General features: G+C 53.1%; 1 protein-coding gene across 3 annotated transcripts in view; it reads right to left on the reverse strand.

Moving 5' to 3' along the window:
* The window catches only part of RANGAP1 (Ran GTPase activating protein 1), a 32903-nt gene extending 11801 nt beyond the window's left edge, over positions 1-21102 (reverse strand). Inside the window, exons 1-6 of one of the 3 annotated variants that reach the window (XM_030320756.1) lie at positions 20825-21093; positions 17525-17674; positions 12050-12177; positions 9075-9134; positions 5197-5376; positions 2342-2476 (exon numbers count right to left, since the gene is read on the reverse strand). In XM_030320756.1, the coding sequence (XP_030176616.1) occupies positions 2342-2476; positions 5197-5376; positions 9075-9134; positions 12050-12177; positions 17525-17636 (615 nt within the window). In that variant the 5' untranslated portion in view covers positions 17637-17674; positions 20825-21093. Of the gene's footprint in view, positions 1-2341; positions 2477-5196; positions 5377-9074; positions 9135-12049; positions 12178-17524; positions 17675-20824 lie in introns of all 3 variants that reach the window. The other 2 variants (XM_030320757.1, XM_030320758.1) reach the window with 2 other exon arrangements.
* Between the last annotated feature and the right edge of the window lie 265 nt (positions 21103-21367).

Here is a 21367-nt window from a genome sequence, read left to right on the forward strand (position 1 = left end):
TTTCTTGGGGCTCTCCTGCCCTGTTCACACGGTACGACTGGTACCCCACATCTACCTCCTTTTCTAGGGGGCGAGGTCTTCCCCAACCACCTAGCCTTTCTTCATCCCAACCCTTTGACACTTCCCTTCTCTCTGCTTGGAACACTCTGTGTCCTTGTTTGTTGGCATTTTCTTGGTAGACTGACTCCTATGCAGTCTTCCTATATACCTCTCATTTTGGATACCTCCTCTCCCAGGAGGGCTTCCAGGATGCCCCCACCCCCACCCCAGGCACAGGCCAGTGCTCTGCCTGTATCCCCAGAGCACTCTGTCCTTCCACTATCATGGTGTCCGTCATCTGGACTATCAACAACACCTTCCTGTCTACATTCCACCAGTTTCTGAGCTCTGAAGGAGCCCATGCCCCAGTCTCCGCTTCCACCAAGGATTGAAGCCAGGCCTGCAAGAACTCTCCAACTAGAGGCCTTTCGTTGTTCCAGGGTACCAGAACAGCGCAGAGGGTTCACAAGCAAATACAGGCAGGCCAACTGAGGAACACTACCAGTCAGGGCTGCTCAATATTTTCTGTGCCGCAGACCCTTCCGGCGGTCTGGTAAAACCCCCGACACCTTTCTTAGCATGTTTAATAATTTTAAAACAAATTATATAGGACTACAAAGGAAATCAACTCAACTGGAAGACAATCCTCAAAACAGTTAGAAAAAACCCCAAAGGTGTGCTGGAGTAATATGTGTTCACCATATTACAAAGGCACTGAACAACAGCACCTCGGGGCAAGTCTGCAGTTATTGTGACGCTACCGCACGAGAAATGTTTCTGTAGGTCGGTACAACTATTTCACGTGAAAACATTTGTGATTTCTACCATCAACACAATCACGGGCGGGTGTTTTCTCTTTTCTCTTTATTTTTTTTAAGTTTATTTTTTGAGAGAGACAGACAAAGTGCAAGAGGGAGAGGGGCAGAGAGGGCAGGGACAAAGGATCTGAAGCAGGCAAGCCCGATGCGGGGCTCAAATTCTCGAACCCTGAGATCATGACCTGAGCTGAAGTCAGACACTTAACCGACTGAGCCACCTAGGTGCCCAATCGTGGGCATTTCTAAAGCAGCTGAGGCTTATCGTCTACTTTCACAACTGAAGGTAACACTACATCTTAAGGGCACCTGGGTGGCTTAGGGCATGATCTCACAGTTCGTAAGATGGAGCCCCGTATCAGGCTCTGTGCGGTGGCTGCTTGGGATTCAATCTCTCTCTCTGCCCCTCCCCGCTTGCACTTTGTCTCTCAAAGTAAAGTAATTAAAAAAAACCACTACATTTTAGTTACGTTAGTGTTAATAATCATGCAATCTTCCCCCATCCACGTTCAAAGACTCCCTGGGTTCTATCCACAGACTAGAGGCATCCTACGGACCCCAAATCCAAGAGCACAGAAGGACATCTGATGGATGCTTAGCACAACCACAGCACATCCCCATTCCCACCCACCACACTGGGGACAGCAAGGTGAGGGAAGGGGCGCAGAGAAGGCGTAACCTTTAATGTCATGATCTTTACAAGGACGGTAACTAGGCTCCTCCGGCTCCAGAGGCAGCAAGAGCTCTCCTGCAGCCCGGGGTCCAGTAAGGCACTTGTCCCCCCGCTATTCTCACTCTCTGCCTGAGGCAGGCGCTCCACCAGGTAGACCGTCTTAAGTAGCAACACTATGGGGAATGTTGCTGTGGCCTGAATACAGTTAATACCGCTAGGATACTGTCTGCCACAGAAAACATTTACATTAAGTGAAAAGACAGACTCCAACGTTCCCAGCCCCGTGGGGTAGGGGTGGCCCTCTCCCGGAGCTCACAGTCAAGATCTCAACAGTGTCAGGGGAGGGGGCAGGGCACCAGGGCAGCTATGAGGAGAGAGGAGAGTGGAAGGAGAGGAGTAGGGGGTAAGGGCACCTGGGCCACTGCCCCCTACCTCCGTCTCAAGGCTGAGTCTGAGGACTCACTCCATCTCTGTGCCCCACCCACTAGAGGCAGGGACACTGACCTTCAGGGAGCCCAGGCCGACGTCATGCCAGGCTGTCGTCCTGCTCGCTGCTCTGGCACCCCTGACTCCCATGTCTGAGCCAGGCAGACCTCACTCACTGATCAGAGCCACACACAATCTTCTCAAACAGGATTCCAGGAGCCACTACCAATTCACCTGCAGTGCTGGATGGGGTGGCTTTTCAGACACATCACAGGCACTCTGCCCCACTGCAGAATGAGCCAGCAGGCTCAGAGAGGGGAAGCGGCTCGCCCTAGGCCTCGCAGCTCAATTCCAGAGTAGGGATGCAGACCAGGATTAAAAGCCTCACCCCGAAAGCTTCCGCCAAGGCAGTGGCTCCATCGTTCTCCAGACGGTTTCTGCCAGCCACGAAGACCTTCAGGCCCAGTGGCTTGCCCTGGGCACTGGACTTCCGGTGACACTCAGTCAGAGCCGCTGCCAGGATCTGTGGGGGAAAAGGCAAGGGGCCCAGCCCTGAGGCAGGAGGCCTGGTCTTCAACCTCCCACGCCGCCTACTGGCGGTGGACACGGGGATAAGAACTGCTCGTAAGCACCGTGGCCGTACTGCACGTGTGCCAGCACCCACAGCTTACAACGAAGGGCTTTCCCATATTCCACTTCACTTGCGTGTCCCACCACCCTGTGCCTGTTAGAGACGGGGAGATAGAGACCTGGCAGGAAGGGAGACACCAACATGGACAGGTCAACTGAAAGACAGGTCCTAGGGAAGGTGCTTCAGTCAGCTCACTTTACTGCCAGATGCCCTGTCAGGTGGGGACCATCGTGATTCCCACTTTCTGGCTAAAGAAACTCAGGCTCCAGGAGGGACAGAAACATTCCTCTAGTCGGTAAGCAAGTGGCTGAGTCTGGACCAGAACCTAAATCTTCTGCCATCTCTTGCATGTTCCCCAACGCCTAAGGGGAGCTGGCTGAGACCATGGCCCTGCCACACTCATCGGACACATGCCTGTGCCCAGGCCAGCCACCCACGGCAGGGTCTCAGGGGCTGGGAGGAAAAACCGGAAACCCAGTTTGTCCTGCTGTTGAGGTGGTGCCAGGAGGTGGCTTCTACATGGGTGATACCAACAGAGCCAAGAGTTAAAAAAAATACTGGCTGGCTGCTGGGAATCAGAGACACCACAGTAAACAAAACATAAAAGATTCACAAGAAGGGCATCAGGAGAGAAGCAATGTCTCCACAGCGCCGACAGGCCATCAGCACGCTCAACGAGGGTCCTCTTGCACCTCATTTCAACCTCAAGACGAGCCTGGGAGGCAAGGGGTATTGGCTTTCAACTATAAACAAGGAAGCCGAGGCTCAGACAGGTAACTGAGCTGGCCACGGTCCCACAGCAAATATGCATCGGAGTTGCAACTGACAGCCAGGTCAGCCTGCCTGCACAGCTCTCTGTCCCTGGGAGCCACCACCAGCCTGACTCCTGATGCGGTGAGCCGTGCACATGCTCAGTAGAGACTGTGGACTTCCGCCACCAACCAGCCTCCTGAGGAACCTTTGCAGAGGAGGCAGCCAACTGTGCCAGCACCCCCCATTCTCCCCAATTCCCTCTGGAGTCACTGTGGTGAGGTCATCGCTCCTACAAGAGTCCAGCTTGGGGACTCTGGGTCTGGAGAGCTCCAAGTAGAGGGCTATGTCTCATTCCCACGTGAATCCTCGAGGCCCCTCCAATTCCCATGTGCGTGGCACACTGGCCACACTGAATGCATTCCAGCTGGAGGGAACAGATCCTGAAGGACCCGGAGACCCTGGTGCTTGCGGCCCCCGGGAGGTTCAGATCAGCAAGGCCGGCACCCACGAGATGAGACAAAAAGCTCTCACCGAATGAGTGGTGAGGAAGGTAAAGCTAAGTACAAACCACATTCGAGAGTGGAGCGGGGCTGCTAGGAGGCCCCTGGGTTCAAACTGTTGTGTTCCCTGGGCCATCCCACGTGCTGAAGTAAGGGCAATGCCTGACAGCCAGTTCTGGAAGCTCAGTACCCCCCGACGCTGCACAGAAGGCAGCTAATGGAAGGCTGAGGCAGATTACAGGCAGGTGTCCGGCTCCCCCAGCACACCCCACTCTAGGTTGGGCTGGACCTGTTTTCTGTGCTGATGTCAGCACCTTAATGTCTTAACACATGCACGGCTTATTGCCCAATTAGACTGTGGGGGGGCAGGTCGAGACAGCTGGGAGCATGCCCCAAATCTCCCTCCCAGGGGGCGAGAGGCAACAGGCACCCCCTGCAGGGGAGGCCGCTCCGGGACCTCAGCCTGGGACACTGCGAGCACAACACAAGCTCCCCTTGCTGCTCTGATGGGTGCACGGAAGCAGGTCCAAATCCCACATTAGTCCCACCCTAGCAACGCCATCTGGGGGCTTGACCCAAGTCCAGTTAACTGGAAGACTGGGAAGAGCGTCACCCCCCATTTCAGCATGAGTGGGAGAACGAGGGTGTGCATTTAACACACCTTCAAAAAGATGTCCCCAGTCGCTGTAAGTCCCTGTGTCCCAACCCTTTTGTTCTTTTGTTCAGAATGTGAATGGAGGTAGGGAGGATGGGAATTGGTCTTTCTGGTATCTGGGCCTAAAGGAGCCAGAACGACGGAAAAGAGAATAAGGCCGGGCTCCCCCAGTACAGGTCTGGGAAGAGAAGACACACCTTTCTGTGCTGACCAGCCCAACTGGTTGGGGGGACGGGGGGGGGGGGGGGGGGGGGCCCTGTCCAGGAAGAGGGTGAGCTGTACCCAGGCCCAAGCAGTTTCTCTTCCTGGGTTCCCTCCCCTACGTGCACACACTGGGCCTCACGTGGCTCTGCCAGCTGTTCTGAGGGCACAGCGAGTCTGGGATGCCCAAGCCCTGCACTCTGCAGAGCCAGCAGGTCGAGCATGTATGCGACACTGCCTCTGTGTTGCCAAGACAACACCGAGAACCGGGGAACGGTTGCTTGGCAACCCCGCCCTCCAGGCCTCCACCTCCTCTCCCCACTGGCCACAGGCAGCTGCCTTTGAGGCCTTTCTCCTCTGAAGAGAAAAACAACCACCCAGCCATCCCAGATGGTGGCCAAGGGCACATATTTCCAATGGATGCAAACGCAGCAGGAGACCAGACAGGGAGGGAAGAAGGGTGAGGGACAACAGGCACATGCGGGAGGGCCCGCCACACTCACCTTGCCACCTCCGATGCCCATGCCACAGTTGTTGAGTTTGAGCTCGTGAAGGGTGAAGCAGGCGGAACTCTTGAGCAGGGCCTCGAAGCCTCGAACGCCGTCAGGCCCAAACGCGTTGTCGCTCAGGTCCAGCTCAACCAGCTGCGCCCCGGCTGTGATGAGTCCCTCCCCTAGTGAGGTCTGGGCACAGAAAGGGCTCATCTCAGAATCACAGACACCCACCAGATGTTGCTTCTATGCCAGGACCCCTGCCCTCAGGGGGCACCCAGGCAGAGACACAGACCGTTTCAGTACAGAGCTGTCCCTATTTTATATCCAGGACTGGAAACCCTGAAGAGGACTCCCAATTCAGGTGGGGCGTGGGGCTTGGTATACATGGGGGTGGTCAAGGAAGGCTTCCTATAGAAGGTGGCATATGAGCTCAGGCTGGATGAGAATCAGTTAACCACAGATGAGGCGATTCCAGCCAACAGTAAAAACACGAACATAAGCAAACAAAAGAACATAAACAAAGACACAGGCGTGAAGCAGCCTACTGTGTGTCTAGGACTCCAGAACAGGTTGAGGCTGGAAGGAAAGGGAGGAGTCAAATCAGGCAAGCGCCCCGAACACTAGGCCAAGGACTGTGACCCTATAAGCCCGAGAGCAAAGGGCTCTGAGGTGGGTGAGGGACAGAGAGGACACATCCTCCAAGTCTGAGGAGGGGACACTGATGTGCAGAGGGATGCCGGATATGCCGACTGCCCGCCCAGGAGCATGAGACAGTGATCCAGGCAGCAGAGGAGGAAGCTGGCTGGCCAGCGTGGTGGGAGATGGGAGACATGAGCCCCAGGTCACAGGCCTCACAGATGGAGGAAGACCTGCAGAAGCTGGGCGTTCAGAGGATGTGCAGGAGGGAGGCAGGCACCGCTGAGGCCTCCGGGGTTTCTGGCGGGCGCCGGGCAGATGGGTGCCTGTCTCCGAGCCACAGCCCAGGACCGACGTGGCATGGAGACACTGAGCTCTCCTGGGAACCTGCTGGGCTGGGGATACCTACAGTTCCCCAGGAGATGGGTGAGGAGGAGGCTCTACCAGAAACTGGGGGCAGAAACAGGCGGGGCACTCATCATGCACACGGTTCCCAGTGGAGGGCAGGGGGTAGCAAGAGACACCGTCCCTGCCCAGGCCACGGACAGGATAGCTGAGGCAGTTTCCACTGTCTTCCCCACCACTGACTCAGCAACAGAGGGCCATTCTCTGGCTGCCCCAACCTTGGGAGAAGGCCACGCCCCTGCCATCTGGCGCCGAGGACCTCCAGCCCTCCAGCAGTCAGAGTTGCTGAACCCTCTGTGTCTGCTCCACCATCCCTGCATCTCACGCCTTTCCCTGACCCCAAATTCTCTTATCTGCCTTTCTAAGATTCACTCTTGTTGCTGGTAATACGGAGATAAGAATATCTCCTTTATTTTTTTATTTTTTTTTTAAAATTTTTTTTCAACGTTTATTTATTTTTTTGGGACAGAGAGAGACAGAGCATGAACGTGGGAGGGGCAGAGAGAGAGGGAGACACAGAATCGGAAACAGGCTCCAGGCTCTGAGCTGTCAGCCCAGAGCCCGACGCGGGGCTCGAACTCACGGACCGCGAGATCGTGACCTGGCTGAAGTCGGACGCTTAACCGACTGCGCCACCCAGGCGCCCCAAGAATATCTCCTTTAAAGATGGAGAAACTTGGGATGCCTGAGTAACTCAGCTGGTTAAGCGTCTGACTCTTGGTTTCAGCTCAGGTCATGATCTCACCGTTCATAAGTTTGAGCTCGCATCCGGCTCTGGTCTAACGTGCGATTCTCTCTCTCCCTCTTGCTCTCTGCCCACCCATGTGTCTGTACACACACACACACACACACACACACACACACACACACACACACACACAGAGTCTCTCAAAATAAACTTTAAAAAAAACTGAGAAACTTAAATGCTAAAATTCAGGTAAAATAATGCACACAGGGACCCATAGTTCGTATCCAACAAGTATGTTTTCTTCCCTCCCTCTTCTAACTTTTTTTAACTTTTCTTTTTAATGTTTATTTATTTTTGGGAGAGAGCGCGAGCAAGTGCGTAAGGGAGGAGCAGAGAGAGAGGGAGACACACAATCCAAAGCAGGCTCTAGGCTCCGAGCTGTCAGCACAGAGCCTGATGCAGGGCTCGAACTCACAAACCATGAGATCATGACCTGAGCCGAAGTCAGGTCAGACGCTCAACTGACTGAGCCACCCAGGCATCCCAACCTCTTCTAACTTTCAATCCTTTTACATACAAACCTCCAAATGAATTCATGAAATTTATACTCTAAATTCTACCTTCACCTGGTTCTTGTTCACCCTTTGAGGCTGGTAACTTAACCAGCTCCCCAAGGGCTTCCTCAATCCCCCAACAGAGGAGCCCTCCCTCTGGAGTCCCCATTAGGGCACCTGTCACTTCCTGAATCACCTTTAGTTGTTTACCAGACCAAGGTGCTTTATTATTTTTTAAATATTGACTTATTTCAAGAGAGAAAGAGAGAGAGAGCACACTGTGCACATGAGATCAGGGGAGGGGCAGAGAGAGGATCCCAAGTTGACAGCACAGACCCCAACTCAGGGCTTGATCTCGCCAACCAGGAGATAATGACCTGAGCTAAAATCAAGAGTTGGACACTTAATCGGCTGAGCCACCCAGGTGTCCCATTATTATTTTTTTTTTTAATTTTTTTTTCAACATTTTTATTTTATTTTTGGGACAGAGAGAGACAGAGCATGAACGGGGGAGGGGCAGGGAGAGAGGGAGACACAGAATCGGAAACAGGCTCCAGGCTCCGAGCCATCCACCCAGAGCCTGATGCGGGGCTCGAACTCCCGGACCGCGAGATCGTGACCTGGCTGAAGTCGGACGCTCAGCTCAACCGACTGCGCCACCCAGGCGCCCCATGGTGTCCCATTATTATTACGTAAATTTATTAATATATTTGTTTATAGATCTATGCATTCATTTAAATGTAAGCTCTACACCCAACATGGGGCTTGAACTCACGATCCTGAGATCAAGAGTCACACACTCCACTGAGCCAGGTTCCCCCAGAGTGAGGTGCTTTAGAAATGAAGTTGGTACATGGGCACCTCAGGAACCCCTGCATTGACTAGAGGCACGGAGGACTGAGAAGGCAGCCTGCACAATCAGGGTGAGAGACCCCATAACACAGATGGTCACAACAAATAACTGACCAAGAACCTCACCGTGAAGGCATCTCATGTACTAGGCCCCATGTTACTGAAAGGCGGCCTATTACCAGCCCTGCCTCTTTCCCTTGAGCCCCAGGCAAGCCACGTTCTGCTCAGTGATGCCCCCTCTCACCCCACCCACCGAACCCCAGGCTGGGAACCTGACCCAAGCCAAGCTGAGCCCCAGGAACGGGGAAATGGAAAACAGTGTGGATGGAAGCCACCCATGATGAGAAGCAAAGCAAAAACAGTGGTATGGAGAAAGGGAGGGCCCAGGGGGAGATGGGGGGGGGGCCACAGAAGGGCATGATGGGGAGCACAGGGAAGTGCAAAGCTAAGAGAGGAGTAAGAGCGGAGGGAGTGAGATCTGCGGTGAGGGTGAAACCACAAAGCTCTGGAATGAACCCTGGAATCCCTGGGCGCTGCTGTACCTCCTATCACTAGGCCTCGAGTCTCCATTCTCACCTGTACCCCCACCTGCCCATCAGGACACAAGACAGATGCTGTGCTCCCCTGGCTTCTATTCCAGCATCTTCATCACAGGGTGAAGAAAGTGTGGACAAAAGTATGAAAAAAAGCCCTGGGAACTGCTAAAGGGGCTCCTGTGCCCAGGGGAGGGGAGCAGCGGACTGTGCACTTACCAGGGCTGGTGGGATCTCAGACCGCAATCTCCCTGTGAACATGTCACTCCAGTGGCATCGCTTTGGAAGGAGGAGGAAGAGAAGCATTAGGGGTGCCCCTCAGAGGTGGCCTGCAGGCAGCACCTCACCCTCGTGGACCACTGACAGTTACAATGCTTTTTAATTTTTAATTTGAGTTTCCTCAGCAAAAAGCTGGCCCAGCTCTGGCGGAAGTTGGGGGAACCTGGCGGCCTCCAAAGGCCATACAGGGCTCAGCAGAACTGTCAGGAAAACCTGATTGGCCCAATCCTCTCGTTTTCCAGGAGAGAAGCCAGGCTGAGAAGGAAAAGACTGGCCCCAGGCCCAGGGCAGTGGCAGGACCAGGGCCAATATGCCAGACTCCTGGCCCAGCGCTCGTTTCCAACATCAGTTTCCCCATACACTGTGGGTGAAGCAACACATGTCAGGATTTGGGTGGCAGGGGCAGAAAATAAGCAATATAGGATCCAGCAGCCAGGAAGTTACTAATTTTTCAAGGCTTTTTTTTTTTTTTTTTTTTTAAAGTAATCTCTATGCCCAATGGGGGGCTCAAACTCATGACTCCGAGACCAAGAGTCTCATGCTCTACTGACTGGGAGAGCACCAGCCACACACCCTTCAAGGCTTTTTTCAACCCTCTGATCACCTCCAGAAGGTAGCCTTGCTCTGGGGCTGGTGGATCTTGCCCACCTCTCCGCTCCTTGCTCATCTGCCTTTGAAAAAAGGATGAGCAGGACTCAAGCTCAAGAGGGGACAATGCGTCAAACCAGAATTTAGTAACGCTATTTTGTTTCCTTTATGGTAAGGAAAACCACTTTACATTTACAGAAGAGATGTTTGCTTTTACATGACATCAAAGTGAGCGGATTTAAACAAAATATCAGGTAATGGCACCAAGGTGGCGGCTCTATGATAGGCCAGCAGAGTTTAAAAGCTCCAAGCACACAGCCTTACCCTTCAACTCTGGTTGCTATGTCCACCCAAAATATCAACTCAGGCAGCTCCAGCCTTTCCTGGGCCAATCCTGGGAATGATGGAACCCAAAGCAACTTTCCCTTGAAAATCCAGTCCTTGAAATGTCTGAACTAAATGAATCGAACCTTAAGTACTGGGCAAACTGGTTTCCTTAGAATTCTCAAGGCCTCCAGTAAACAAATCAACACCCGCAGGGCCTGGGGGGCGGGGCTGGGGGGGGGCAGTCTACATGGGTGGGCTCAGTGAGTCACATCTGAAGACCGGTGCTCTGGGCCAGGACAGGCAGCCACAGCCTGAGCGCCAGAACCCTAACAACTGGCACCTTACCCCGAAGCTTCCCAAACCCATGTCTGATGGGTCAAGGGTCAGCATGGGGATTTGGAGCACAAGGACTAGGTTCCAATTCCATCTTAGCTGACTCCAGGCCTGCCACTCACCCCGCCCAGTCTCTGACCCCTGGGATCCCCTCTTTGGAATGAAGCTTTTGGCCTCAACAATCTCTAAGTGAGCAGTAGTAACCGCAGAGCAGTTATGATGCTGGGCTGTTGTTATCTGGACTCCGATCCCGCCTCACTCCTGAGATGTCTGACCCTGGACCACACTTTTCTCATCTGTCAAGACCTAGCTTATGCCTGTGTTGCAAGAAGGGTGGTAACATCTTAACTCGAATCAGCACCCCTGCCCAGAACACCCCTGCAACCAGGACCCTGACCCAACCCCGGCTCCCTCCTGCACGGGCAGAGCTGAGATGCTGGGCGGAGCGACTCAAGGCGCTAGGTCTGCACAGGATGACAAGATGCACAAGGCACTCCTGATGGCCAAGCTCTCTCACGACACAAGCCTGCACAAGCCTGGTCACCGAGGCAAACTCACAGGGAAGAAAACCCTTTTACAGAGGAGCCCAGACTCAGAGCGGAGTTTGGTGCAAGGCCACATAACGCAGATAAGGTGGTGGTACCAGGGCTTAAACCCAGACCTCAGATGTCAAAGCACAACTCGTGTGGCCTCCGGGCCCAGGCCACAGCTCCTCCATTCCTGCCCCTTCACTGGTCGCTGGGGTGGGTTGAGTTCTTTTGCAGGACAGCGTCCCAGCTTATGCTCAGGAAAACAACAGGCACTGGGCCGAAGAGAAGAAACAGCCAACGGCTTGGCTATTAACCTGACTGCCATCTTCCTGAGGAAACAACAGCAAGGCCACCTCACGAACTAGCTCTAGGTCCTCACTGGGCAAACCCGCTCTGCCGGCCCTGGCCCTGCATTCCTTCCCTTCAGAAAGCACGGTGGGGCTGGGAAAGAGCACTGGACTTGAGAGTGTGCCATGTGGCTGGGCTACTTGTCAGCATTAGGATCCTGGGCTGTTTACTCAGCTCCTCTGAGCCTTGGTTCCCTTGACTTACAAAAGGGACCCAGTCTTTATTCCCCAGGGTGCAGTGAGGATTAAATGACATGTGCAGAAGAGCCCAGCACAAGCCTGGTCCCACAGGCACTGAGCACCATTTGCAGTTGGGAAAGTAGGGCTCTCCCTCGTGGCTCTGCAGAGGCTTTAATGTGCTAATAAACAGTAGGATTCCCGGGAATGGAGAGTGTGCAGGGACACCTTCCTGACGTTTTAAACACATGATACCCCAACTCTTCTCACAGAGCATTTTGAAGGACTGGAATTTCATGGGAGTCCCCTAAAGTGGGGCTAGCTGAAGGCTCTCTCTGTCCAGTTCCGCTTCTTTCCCCTTTATCTTTCATGGATGTTACTGGATAAACCTGACATTCGTATCTGTTACTGGGGGACCCAAGTGGACATATCATGCAGGGAGAGGGAGGGGCTCTGGCCAGCACCGGGAGGCCAGAGCAACAAGAGGAGCTGTTCATGGTGACTGCCAACAAGGCAGGACCCTAGAAGGGTCTAGACATAGGCAGGGGTTGTGGTGGCCTGAGCGGAAGCTTAGCCCCAACCAGTCTGGGCCTGCTCGCCCTGCAAATCTTACCTTCAACTCTGATTTCTTCTCCAAGGCCTTGGCGATGACCCTGGCTGCCTCCACTCCCACCGTATTGCCCTCCAGGCGCAGAGCCTCTAAGCCATCAAAGTCTTCGATCTCTTTAATCACATCTTTGGCTGGAAGGACCAAAGAACAGAACCTTAGATTCTGGAATCACCAATAACTGAGGCAGAAGAGAGCCCGGCCACTACCTCATCACTCACAATTCCAACAGCCATAGTATGCCTGCTGTGTGCTGGGCCCTGGCTTGCAAAGGAGACTGGACAGGCTCACATTCTACCAGGGAACACGGCTACAAAAACAATTCCTCTGCAATGAGTGTTAAAGGAGGCAGGTGTACGGAAGGCTTGGGAGACAAAGGAGGAAAGAAACAGGCCGCACAGGGCAAAGGGGCTTGAAGCACTTTATAGGTGGTGTGTGCGGAGGCTCTCTGCATGGGGGGTGTTTTCCAAGCAGGAAAACAGCGTCCAAGTCAGAGGACCAGGGGTACAACCACATGAAGGCTGTCAGTGTCACAGGATTCATGCGTGGGGTGCTCATTACTGTATTGTTTTTGTTATGACGAAAAATCCCAAACAAGCTAAACGCCCATCAGCAGAGAACAGGTTAATTCACTGGGATACATTATACGGTTACGCTGCCGTCATCATGAATGGCGACACAGGTATTTATCTGACTTGGAAAATACTCATGTTATAGTGGTAAGTGAATAATGAGGTTTTCCACTGGTGTTTGGTCTGACCACACATATTATACCTATTAAAAAATACATACGGGGCGCCTGGGTGGCTCAGTCGGTTAAGCGTCCGACTCTTGATTTCAGCTCAGGTCATGATCTCACAGTTTGTGAGTTCAAGCTCCGCATGGGGCTCTGTGCTGACAGCAAGGAGCCTGCTTGGGATTCTCTCCCCGCCCCCTCGCCCCCCACCTCCAACTTGCACGTGTGTACACAATCTCTCTCAAAATAAACTTTTTTTTTTTTAACGTTTATTTATTTTTGAGACAGACAGAGACAGAGCATGAACGGGGGAGGGTCAGAGAGAGGGAGACACAGAATCTGAAACAGGCTCTAGGCTCTGACCTGTCAGCACAGAGCCTGACGCGGGGCTTGAACTCACGGACCACCAGATCATGACCTGAGCCGAAGTCGGCCACTTAACAGACTGAGCCACCCAGGCGCCCCAAAATGAACTTTTAAAAAATAAATAAAAACAAAAAGATAAAATGTATTCTATCTCTCTCTCTCTCCCTCCTTCCCCGCCCCCCCCCCCACACCCTCTTCTCAAGGTCTAAAAGGATAGAAACCCAATGTTCAAACAGTTTTCTCTACGTGCTGGGATTATGGCTGATTCTGTGCTTTTTCCATCATGTGCTTGATAAATTCTTTTTTTTTTTTTAATCTGCTCAATATATTCTTGATATACCAGGTTATAAAGCAACTTTTAAAGTACCTGTCATTATGATCCCAATTAGTAAACAAGAAAGAAAGAATGAAGGAAGGAACTCACCTATGTTTAGAAAAAACACTGGAAAGAAAATGCACCAAAATTAACAGTAGTTGTATCCTGGGCTGTGAAATAATGAAAGGTATGGTTTTTTGCCTTATTTCCATATTTCTGTGTTCTGTAACGAGCATGTATTAAAATTTTACAATCTGAACAAAAACACACTAGATGCACGAGACAAAGCCCATCTAGTCCGGCTGGCACGAGATGCAAAGGGGATGAGGTGGTGGGGTGGAGGTGCGTGTGGGAGAGAAAAGCTGGACCTGACCTCTTAGGTGACAAAGACCACAGACGGGGCTTCAGGAAGGTGGGAAGGAGCTCCCTGAGAAGCTGTCCCAGTGGGGCCTTTGTACCTGCCTCCCTCCCTCGGCCTCCACCCCAGCAGCCAAACTCCCAACCTGCCTGGCAGGTTTCACAGCCCTGGTCTCCTTGCAAATGCCGCCTGCTACAATTTTACACTCTTCTACACTTGCTACAATTTTACACACTTCTACACTTGATTGTTATGTGGAGACTTTACCCCCTTCCTCACTGGGTCCTGCTCCCATGGACTCTGCCCCCCAGAGACCAGTGCTTAGCATTCTCTCCCACACCTACTCAAGTAATTACTGTTACATCTACTTCACAGCTGAGTAAGTGGAGACACAGAGAAGGTACTAACTGCCTACTAAGGTCACTCGGCCAGACAGTGGTGGCCGGCATTCATTTTCCTTTTCTCATGTCACGACCAGGAGGGCAGGCCAGGGAAGAGCCTCCCACATTATCTAGAAGGGGACACTGAGGTTTCAAGGAATGAAGCAACTCTGCCCAGTTCAGGAAAACAGCAGAGTTAAAGCTTCAGACTGGTCCTCCAAACTGCTACCCATGTGCTCCTCCCCCATATCCTTGCTTCCTATACAACCAGGGACTTTATGCAGCCCCCCGGCAGGAAGCCCCTAAGACACCCCCCGCCCCTGGGGGGCCACTGTGGAGCTGCAACTCCGGATCCCAGCTGTCCAGGCCTCTTCTGCAGCTGGCTCACAGCACCAGGGCTGAAATAACCTCTCAGCCCCTTGAAAGACCTGCTCAAAAAATGGAGCCCCTCTAACATCCAGGTTAACGAGGAGAATGGAGCGCCGCTCAAGGGAATGTTTATGCAGCCCTTAAGAGTAAGGTGACAGAGCTGTCAGGGCCCCAAGGGAAGACAGACGCCCTGTAAGGGACGGAAGTACAGAGATTCACGGGCAGTGTGCAGAAGTTCAGCCCTGGGGAGAGTCACAAGCGCAAAGTGAGCCTGGAAGAAAAAGCACCAACACGGGAAAAGCTGGGACAGGAGAAGGTGATCACCGCTGGGTTGCCTCTCTCACTTGGTTTTCAATCCAAACGGAGTTATACGTAACTTAGCAACGGGTTAGGGATGGGTCCCAACCACCCCCGAAAAACCACCTGTCACCAGGCTGCGCCGCAGGGACCGCCTTTCAGCCTCCACCACTTCACAAAGTACCAAGTTCCGTGTGTGTACGACTCGGCCATGTAAAGCAGAAAGTCCTTTCTTTGGTCCTTAAATGACCTACTGGGGAGAGTAAAGAACCCTGTTCCGGTCATCAGTTTCATGGCTTCCTCACACAGGCCTTTGCCCTCTCTGGACTGTGCCAGCTCACTCCCGGCCAACCTGGAGTGCCTGTCTGGGCCCAGGATTAGGCTGCCAGGCTCCTCTGCACAGCATTCAAGAGCCTCTGCCCTGGCCGCCCTATGGCACCCTGATTTCCTTTCTCCTAAGCCCACCCTGTGTGTCTCAGCTCCTGTGCCTACCTCATGTGGCTCTCCCTGCCTACAGTGCCCTTTCTCCTTCAAGGACAGTTCAACAAACACGACCTCATCCATGGAGACCTCCTGGGCCCTCCTCAACTAGAAGTGACTCCTGTGCCTTGCCTTTCTTTCTAGAACTTGCTGTTCACGTTTCTCAGAGCATGTCTCGTCTTCTGTCCCCCGGCAGTTATCTGAGTACCCCCTTCCCACTCCAGCTTAGGAGCTCCTCAGAAGCTGGGGCTCTAAGCGGGGCCTCCCTGGTGACCTACAAAATGGAAGCAGCATGTCCAGCCTGCACTCATGAAGTGGCTATCTGCACAGATTTCTTTTTTTTTTAAGCAGGCTTCACGCCCAGCGCCAAGACCAATGGGGGGCTTGAACTCAAGACCCTGAGATCAAGATCTGAGCTGAGATCAAGAGGTGGCCACTTAACTGACTGAGCCACCCAAGTGCCCCATCTGCATGGATTTTAAGGCTAGACAAACTTGAGTTCTAACCCCGGCTCCATTGCTTATAGCTGCGTCCTTAGGCAAGTCATATCACCTCCTTGGGCTTCAATTTTCCATCTCCAAAATGCGGATGTAAAGCTACCTCAAAGACTTCTGTGAGGATAAACTGAGATATTGCTTGCATGGCACTTAAGACTGCCTGACTAGGCATTCGGTGAATGGCATTTACTTTACAGCGAGAGAGTATGCGCATGAGCGAGCAGGAGAGAGTAGCAACGGGGGAGGGACGGAGAGGGAGAGAGAGGGGCATGGGGAAAATCCTAAGCAGGCTCCACACACAGCACAGAGCCCAACACAGGGACTGATCCCACAACCCTGGGATCGTGACCTGAGCTGAAATCAAGAGTCGGATGCTCAACTGACTGAGCCACCCAGGCACCCCAGTGAATGGCATTTAATAGCAAATTCATGTTTCCTGAACTGAGCTGACTGTCTACTGAGAAACACAGGCACAGGGATTCAGCTGGGTATCAGTTAAAATCCTGGCTCTGTTATTTACCAGCTGTGTGATCTTGGGCAAGTTAGTTCTTCCAAATCTTTTTTCCTTATTTATAAAATGGTAACATTTCTACCTCCCTCCCTCAGGCATGATGCATGACTGAAAGTGATAACAGCACAGGCAGAAACTCTAAATCTTAGGGCCTTTCAGAGATATTCGGAAGATGTGCTACCACGTTCCCAGCCACCCAAGGACTCAAGTCGTTTCTAAGCCAGCGCAGAGGAGCAAGCCTGCCTGCACTCCAGGACAACCAGGCAAGTCCAGACCAGTTTCCCTGGTCGGGCCAGAACTTCAAGAGGCCTTACAAGTACTGATGTAGGTGCCTTCACTTCCAGACACCAGGGGATGCAGGGCTGACTGGTGTTAGTCATGATTTGGCCAGGGATGAAAAGACAGGGCCTGAATTCTGATGCCTAGTTCCCTCCAGCCCTGGTTCCTGTACACAGACAAGAACATCCATCCATCCCTCTCCCAAGGGCATTCGGCTACCTGGACTAGACCTCCCAAAAGGGCCTGGATTATTGTTTTAATGCAGCTCCACAAGGGTCTTAGCTCTGGGGAAGGCACCCAGGATTCTCAGACCGGGCTGGGTCCGTGGTGGTAAAGGTCTGAAGTAAGGAGTCATGGGCTATATCCTGGGACTACTGTCATGGTCCCTTATTGCTTACTATCCCCTCTAAGATACAGCCCACCTGCCAACCTAAAGCCATCACCAGCAAGGATACCTTCCAAAAATGTGACAACAGGGGCGCCTGGGTGGCTCAGTCGGTTAAGCGTCCAACTTCAGCTCAGGTCATGATCTCACGGTCCGTGAGTTCTAGCCCCGCGTCAGGCTCTGGGCTGATGATGGAGCCTGCTCCGATTCTGTGTCTCCCTCTCTCTCTGACCCTCCCCCGTTCATGCTCTGTCTCTCTCTGTCTCAAAAATAAATAAATGTTAAAAAAAAATTAAAAAAAAAAAGTGACAACAGGCAGGGAAGTCTGCATGCACTTGTAGGCACACCACCTTTGAGCCTTACTGTGAAGTGGGCCCAGTGATATCTCACAGAGCTACCAGGAAAAGAACATGATAATGGAGCTAAACAAGCCCAAGCGTGAGAGAGAGTAAGCGGTCATTCGCACACTCTCTTTCTTCCCCTGGGCCAGCCCAAGCAGAAACTCACCATCTTCCGCAGTGTTGAGTTTGAGGCTCTTGCCCTTGAAACTCAGCTGTCCCCCGGCCACCTGGGTTTTGGCAAGCGTCTCTGCCAGCTTGGCAATGTCTTCAGAGGCCATGCTGGCTACGTTGTCGGGCTCCCCTGGAAATCTGCAAACTGAGCAGGCCGAAGTTACATTAAAAGAGAGAGCTTTCCGAGGGCCCCTGGTTGGGGAGGGCCGGGTAAGAGACAACCCATTTCAGGGGCTTGATCCTACCTCCCCCTGTGCTCTCGGGACTCCAAAAGCTAAACTACTGGAAGAAATGGAAACAGCATTAGGGAAGGAACAATCCTAGGAAAGGTGGAGAAAGTGGCAAGAAAGTAGTAAAATCATGTTTTACCCTCTGAAGAGTTACCATTTCACTTTAGCTTCCCTGCCCAACTGCCCCAGCTGGGACATCAAACATAGCTGTGTGAGCTGCCCATTTCCTGGGTCCCAGTGAATGGCAATCGAGTCCCAGACCGACAGTGGCAAAAAGCCTGCCCCCAACACATACCTGCCTGATCATCTTGGTTGCTCTCTGTTTGAGGGTCCCATTTCTCAAACAGGACTAAGATGGCTAAGGGATCCAGTTCATCCATCCCAGGAAATGCCCCACCACCCTGGCTGGCATGTCTCTGGGGCTGGGGAACAGGGGTCAGCCCACCACACGTCTGATTTCAACCCTGGCCAGGAGACTGGGGAGCCCGTGGTAGCCAGACCTCAGGTTCCTAGGAGACCAGAGGGCTCTACATCACAGCAGCCACCATCACAATAGACCAAAGGCAGAGGTGAAGAAAGGAGCTTCCAGCCTGGAGAACTCAGCAGACTGGCAGAAAGACCCACTCCATTTCCCTAAAGAGGAAATGGCATGCAATCAGGGGGAGACCAAGGAAAACTGAGGTGGAGGATAGAACTAGGAGGTGCCTAGAGACTCCTCATCCAGAACATGTCCTTCCCCAATCTATTCATCCTCGAGATACAACTGTGATGGCTCCCATATCCTCTCTTTCCCCCAGGCTTTCTCTGGGCTCAAAAGGTCTGCTTCCCACTTCCTTCTCCTTACCTTAACCCTTATCACCCTGGTTTGCCTTTTTTATTATTTTAAAGTTCACTTATTTCGAGAAAGAGAGAGCATGAGAGCAAGAGCAGGGGAAGGGCAGAGAGAGGGAGAGAGGGAGAGAGAGAGAGAAGGGGAGGGGGGAGAGGGGGAGGGGGGGGAGAGAGAAAGAATTCCAAGCAAGTTCCACACTCAGTGCAGAGCCCAATGTGGGACTTAATCTCATCACCACAAGATCACAACCCAAGCCAATATCAAGAATTGGATGCTTGGAGCACCTGGGTGGCTCAGTCGGTTAAGCATCCAACTTTGGCTCAGGTCATGATCTCATGGTTCCTGAGTTCAGGCCCTGAGTCTGGCTGTCTGCACTGTGGAGCCTGCTTGGGATTCTCATTCTCTCTCTCTCTCTCTGCCCCTCCCCAATGTGCACATAAGCGCGCTGTCTCTCGCAAATAAATGAACTTAAAAAAAAAAAAAAAAAGAATTGGATGCTTAACCTACTGAGCCACCCAGGTGCCCCCCGGTTTGTCTATCTTTATCAATAAGCATGAATTATTCTTCTGGGTAAGAAAGCATCTAATCACTCATTCAACAAACTTTCATTAGTACCACTGTGTTCTGGACGTTGCTCCAGATATCAGGAGCACAACAGTGAATGAAACAAAAATCCTGCCCTCTTAAAACACGTGTTCTAAACAAGATAGTATCTTAAGACAATGACAAGAACAAAAATAAACAGAGAAGGCGGTAAGGTATATTCTGGGGGTTGTAATTTAAAACAGTATGGTTAGAGAAGGTATTATGAGGAAAGAAACAAAGACTTGAAAGACATTAAGGATTGGGCCAGGCAGATATCTGGGGGAAGAGCTTTCTTGCAAAGGAGTAGCAAATGCAAAGGCTCTTGTTGGGGGTGGGGGTGGGAGTGGGGGGAGGGGAGGGGAGGGGAGGGGAGATCAGAGGAACTGCTGGAGTGCAGAGAGGGAAGGAAAACAAAATCAAGAAATAAGAAAAGAGAATTAACAACAGGCCCAAATCACAGAGCCCATTTAAAGAATGTAGCTTTTTTTTTTAAAGAAAAAAACACATTTTTTTAATGTTTATTTATTTTTGAGAGACAGAGAAAGCGGGAGGGGCAGAGAAAGAGGGAGACACAGAATCCAAAGCAGGCTCCAAGCTCTGAGCTGTCAGCACAGAGCCTGACACGGGGCTCGAACTCGTGCTCCAACCTACCAACTGTGAGATCATGACCTGAGCTGAAGTCCAGGGCTTAACCAACTGAGCCACCCAGGCGCCCCAAGAATGTGGCTTTTAATAGAGCCACTGACAGGTTTCTAGCAGAGAAGGGACAGGCTCTGACAGACGTTTTGACAGCATCACTTATGTGCAACCTACGGCCTGGCATCTAGAAGGTGCTCCAAGAATGAAGACGTGAAACTGAATACAAATTAACCTGAAACCTCACCACCTCTGGCAGTTGTGGGATGGGGCGATTTGAGGCAAGAAAAATGGTGGTGGGGCTCCCGCATAGGTTCCCATCGGAACACAGAACTTCTCAGCTAGAAAAAGGCTTATTCCTCAGTCCAGTCGGTGTACATATACACCGTCCACTCTAAAGACTGAGAAAGCGAAGCACACAGGGGTGGCTTGATGTGTCCAAGGTCTGCGAAGGGTAGGCGACAGAGCAAAGACAAACAGTAGACACACAAACAGCCTCTCTCCCTTCTGGGCGCGAAAGTCTCAGATTTTCTCAGGTGCACGTCTCTCGCTCTTGCGAAGCGTCAGCAGTGACTCATGTCGATCCCAGGGGCTGCGGCGCCAGTCCAGGCCCTCTGCGGGCGTGGGACTACTGGGAGGCGGCGGCAAGTGAGCGACGCGCGAGTGCGGGCCGCAAATGACAGGCGGGCGGCGCGGGAGCCCCATCCGGGATCCCTGGAGGACGCGCCCCCAGTTGTCACCGACGCCAACAGGAGACGCCGCTGCTGGCAGCTTCGCCAGATGCCCTCTCCAAGCCTCAGTTTCTCCACCTGGGAAAGGGGCCTGCGCCCCCCCAACACCGCCTCTCTCAGCCCCTCCGCCTTGGCCGTCGACGCGCAGGGGAGAAGGCCGAGAAGAGACCCAGAAGGCGCTCAGGGGCGCCACACCTTCCACGCCCAGCTGCAGGGCCGCGCCGCCCCCCGCCCCCATCCCAGGCAGGTGACGGGGAAAGGCAAGGGACCCCGACCCTTACCGCGAACAGGAGGCGCCGCCGCGTGGGGCGACCTGAGCGCGCGCGTCCGCCCCACAGGGGCGGGGGCTGATTTAGGGTCCGGGTCAGGTCAGGTCAGGTCGGGGTCGCCGCCCCCGAGCCCAGCGGTCCCGAGGCCCGGCCCGCTCTTTCGTCTGCTCTCCCGGCAGTTCTCGCCACTCCTGTCTCCGACACCACCTGCTCCCCGCACCACCGCGGATGATGGCGGAGGAGGAGGATTTTGAAAGCCGGCAGTTTCTTTCCTTCGATTTGATTTGTTCAAGGCCCAGGCCGGGTTCCCCTTCCCCCGCTCGAGTGGCCTGGCGGGTATGGTAGTCCAGTCCTTCTGCGCGGAGCGCGGCGACCGCCTCAGGAGGGCGCCCGCGAACTACGAGTCCCGTCATGCACCGCGTCCCAGCGCGCCTCCGCTCGGCTCCCTCTGCGCCCTCCCTTTTCGGCTTCTGGCTCTTTCTCCGGGAGGCCACAGGGCGGCGTGTAGCCTCGAGTGCCCAGGGAGACTACAATTCCCGTCGTGCCTTGCGGTCC

This window comes from Lynx canadensis, chromosome B4 (assembly GCF_007474595.2).
Source record: "Lynx canadensis isolate LIC74 chromosome B4, mLynCan4.pri.v2, whole genome shotgun sequence".
NCBI classification, from domain to species: domain Eukaryota; kingdom Metazoa; phylum Chordata; class Mammalia; order Carnivora; family Felidae; genus Lynx; species Lynx canadensis.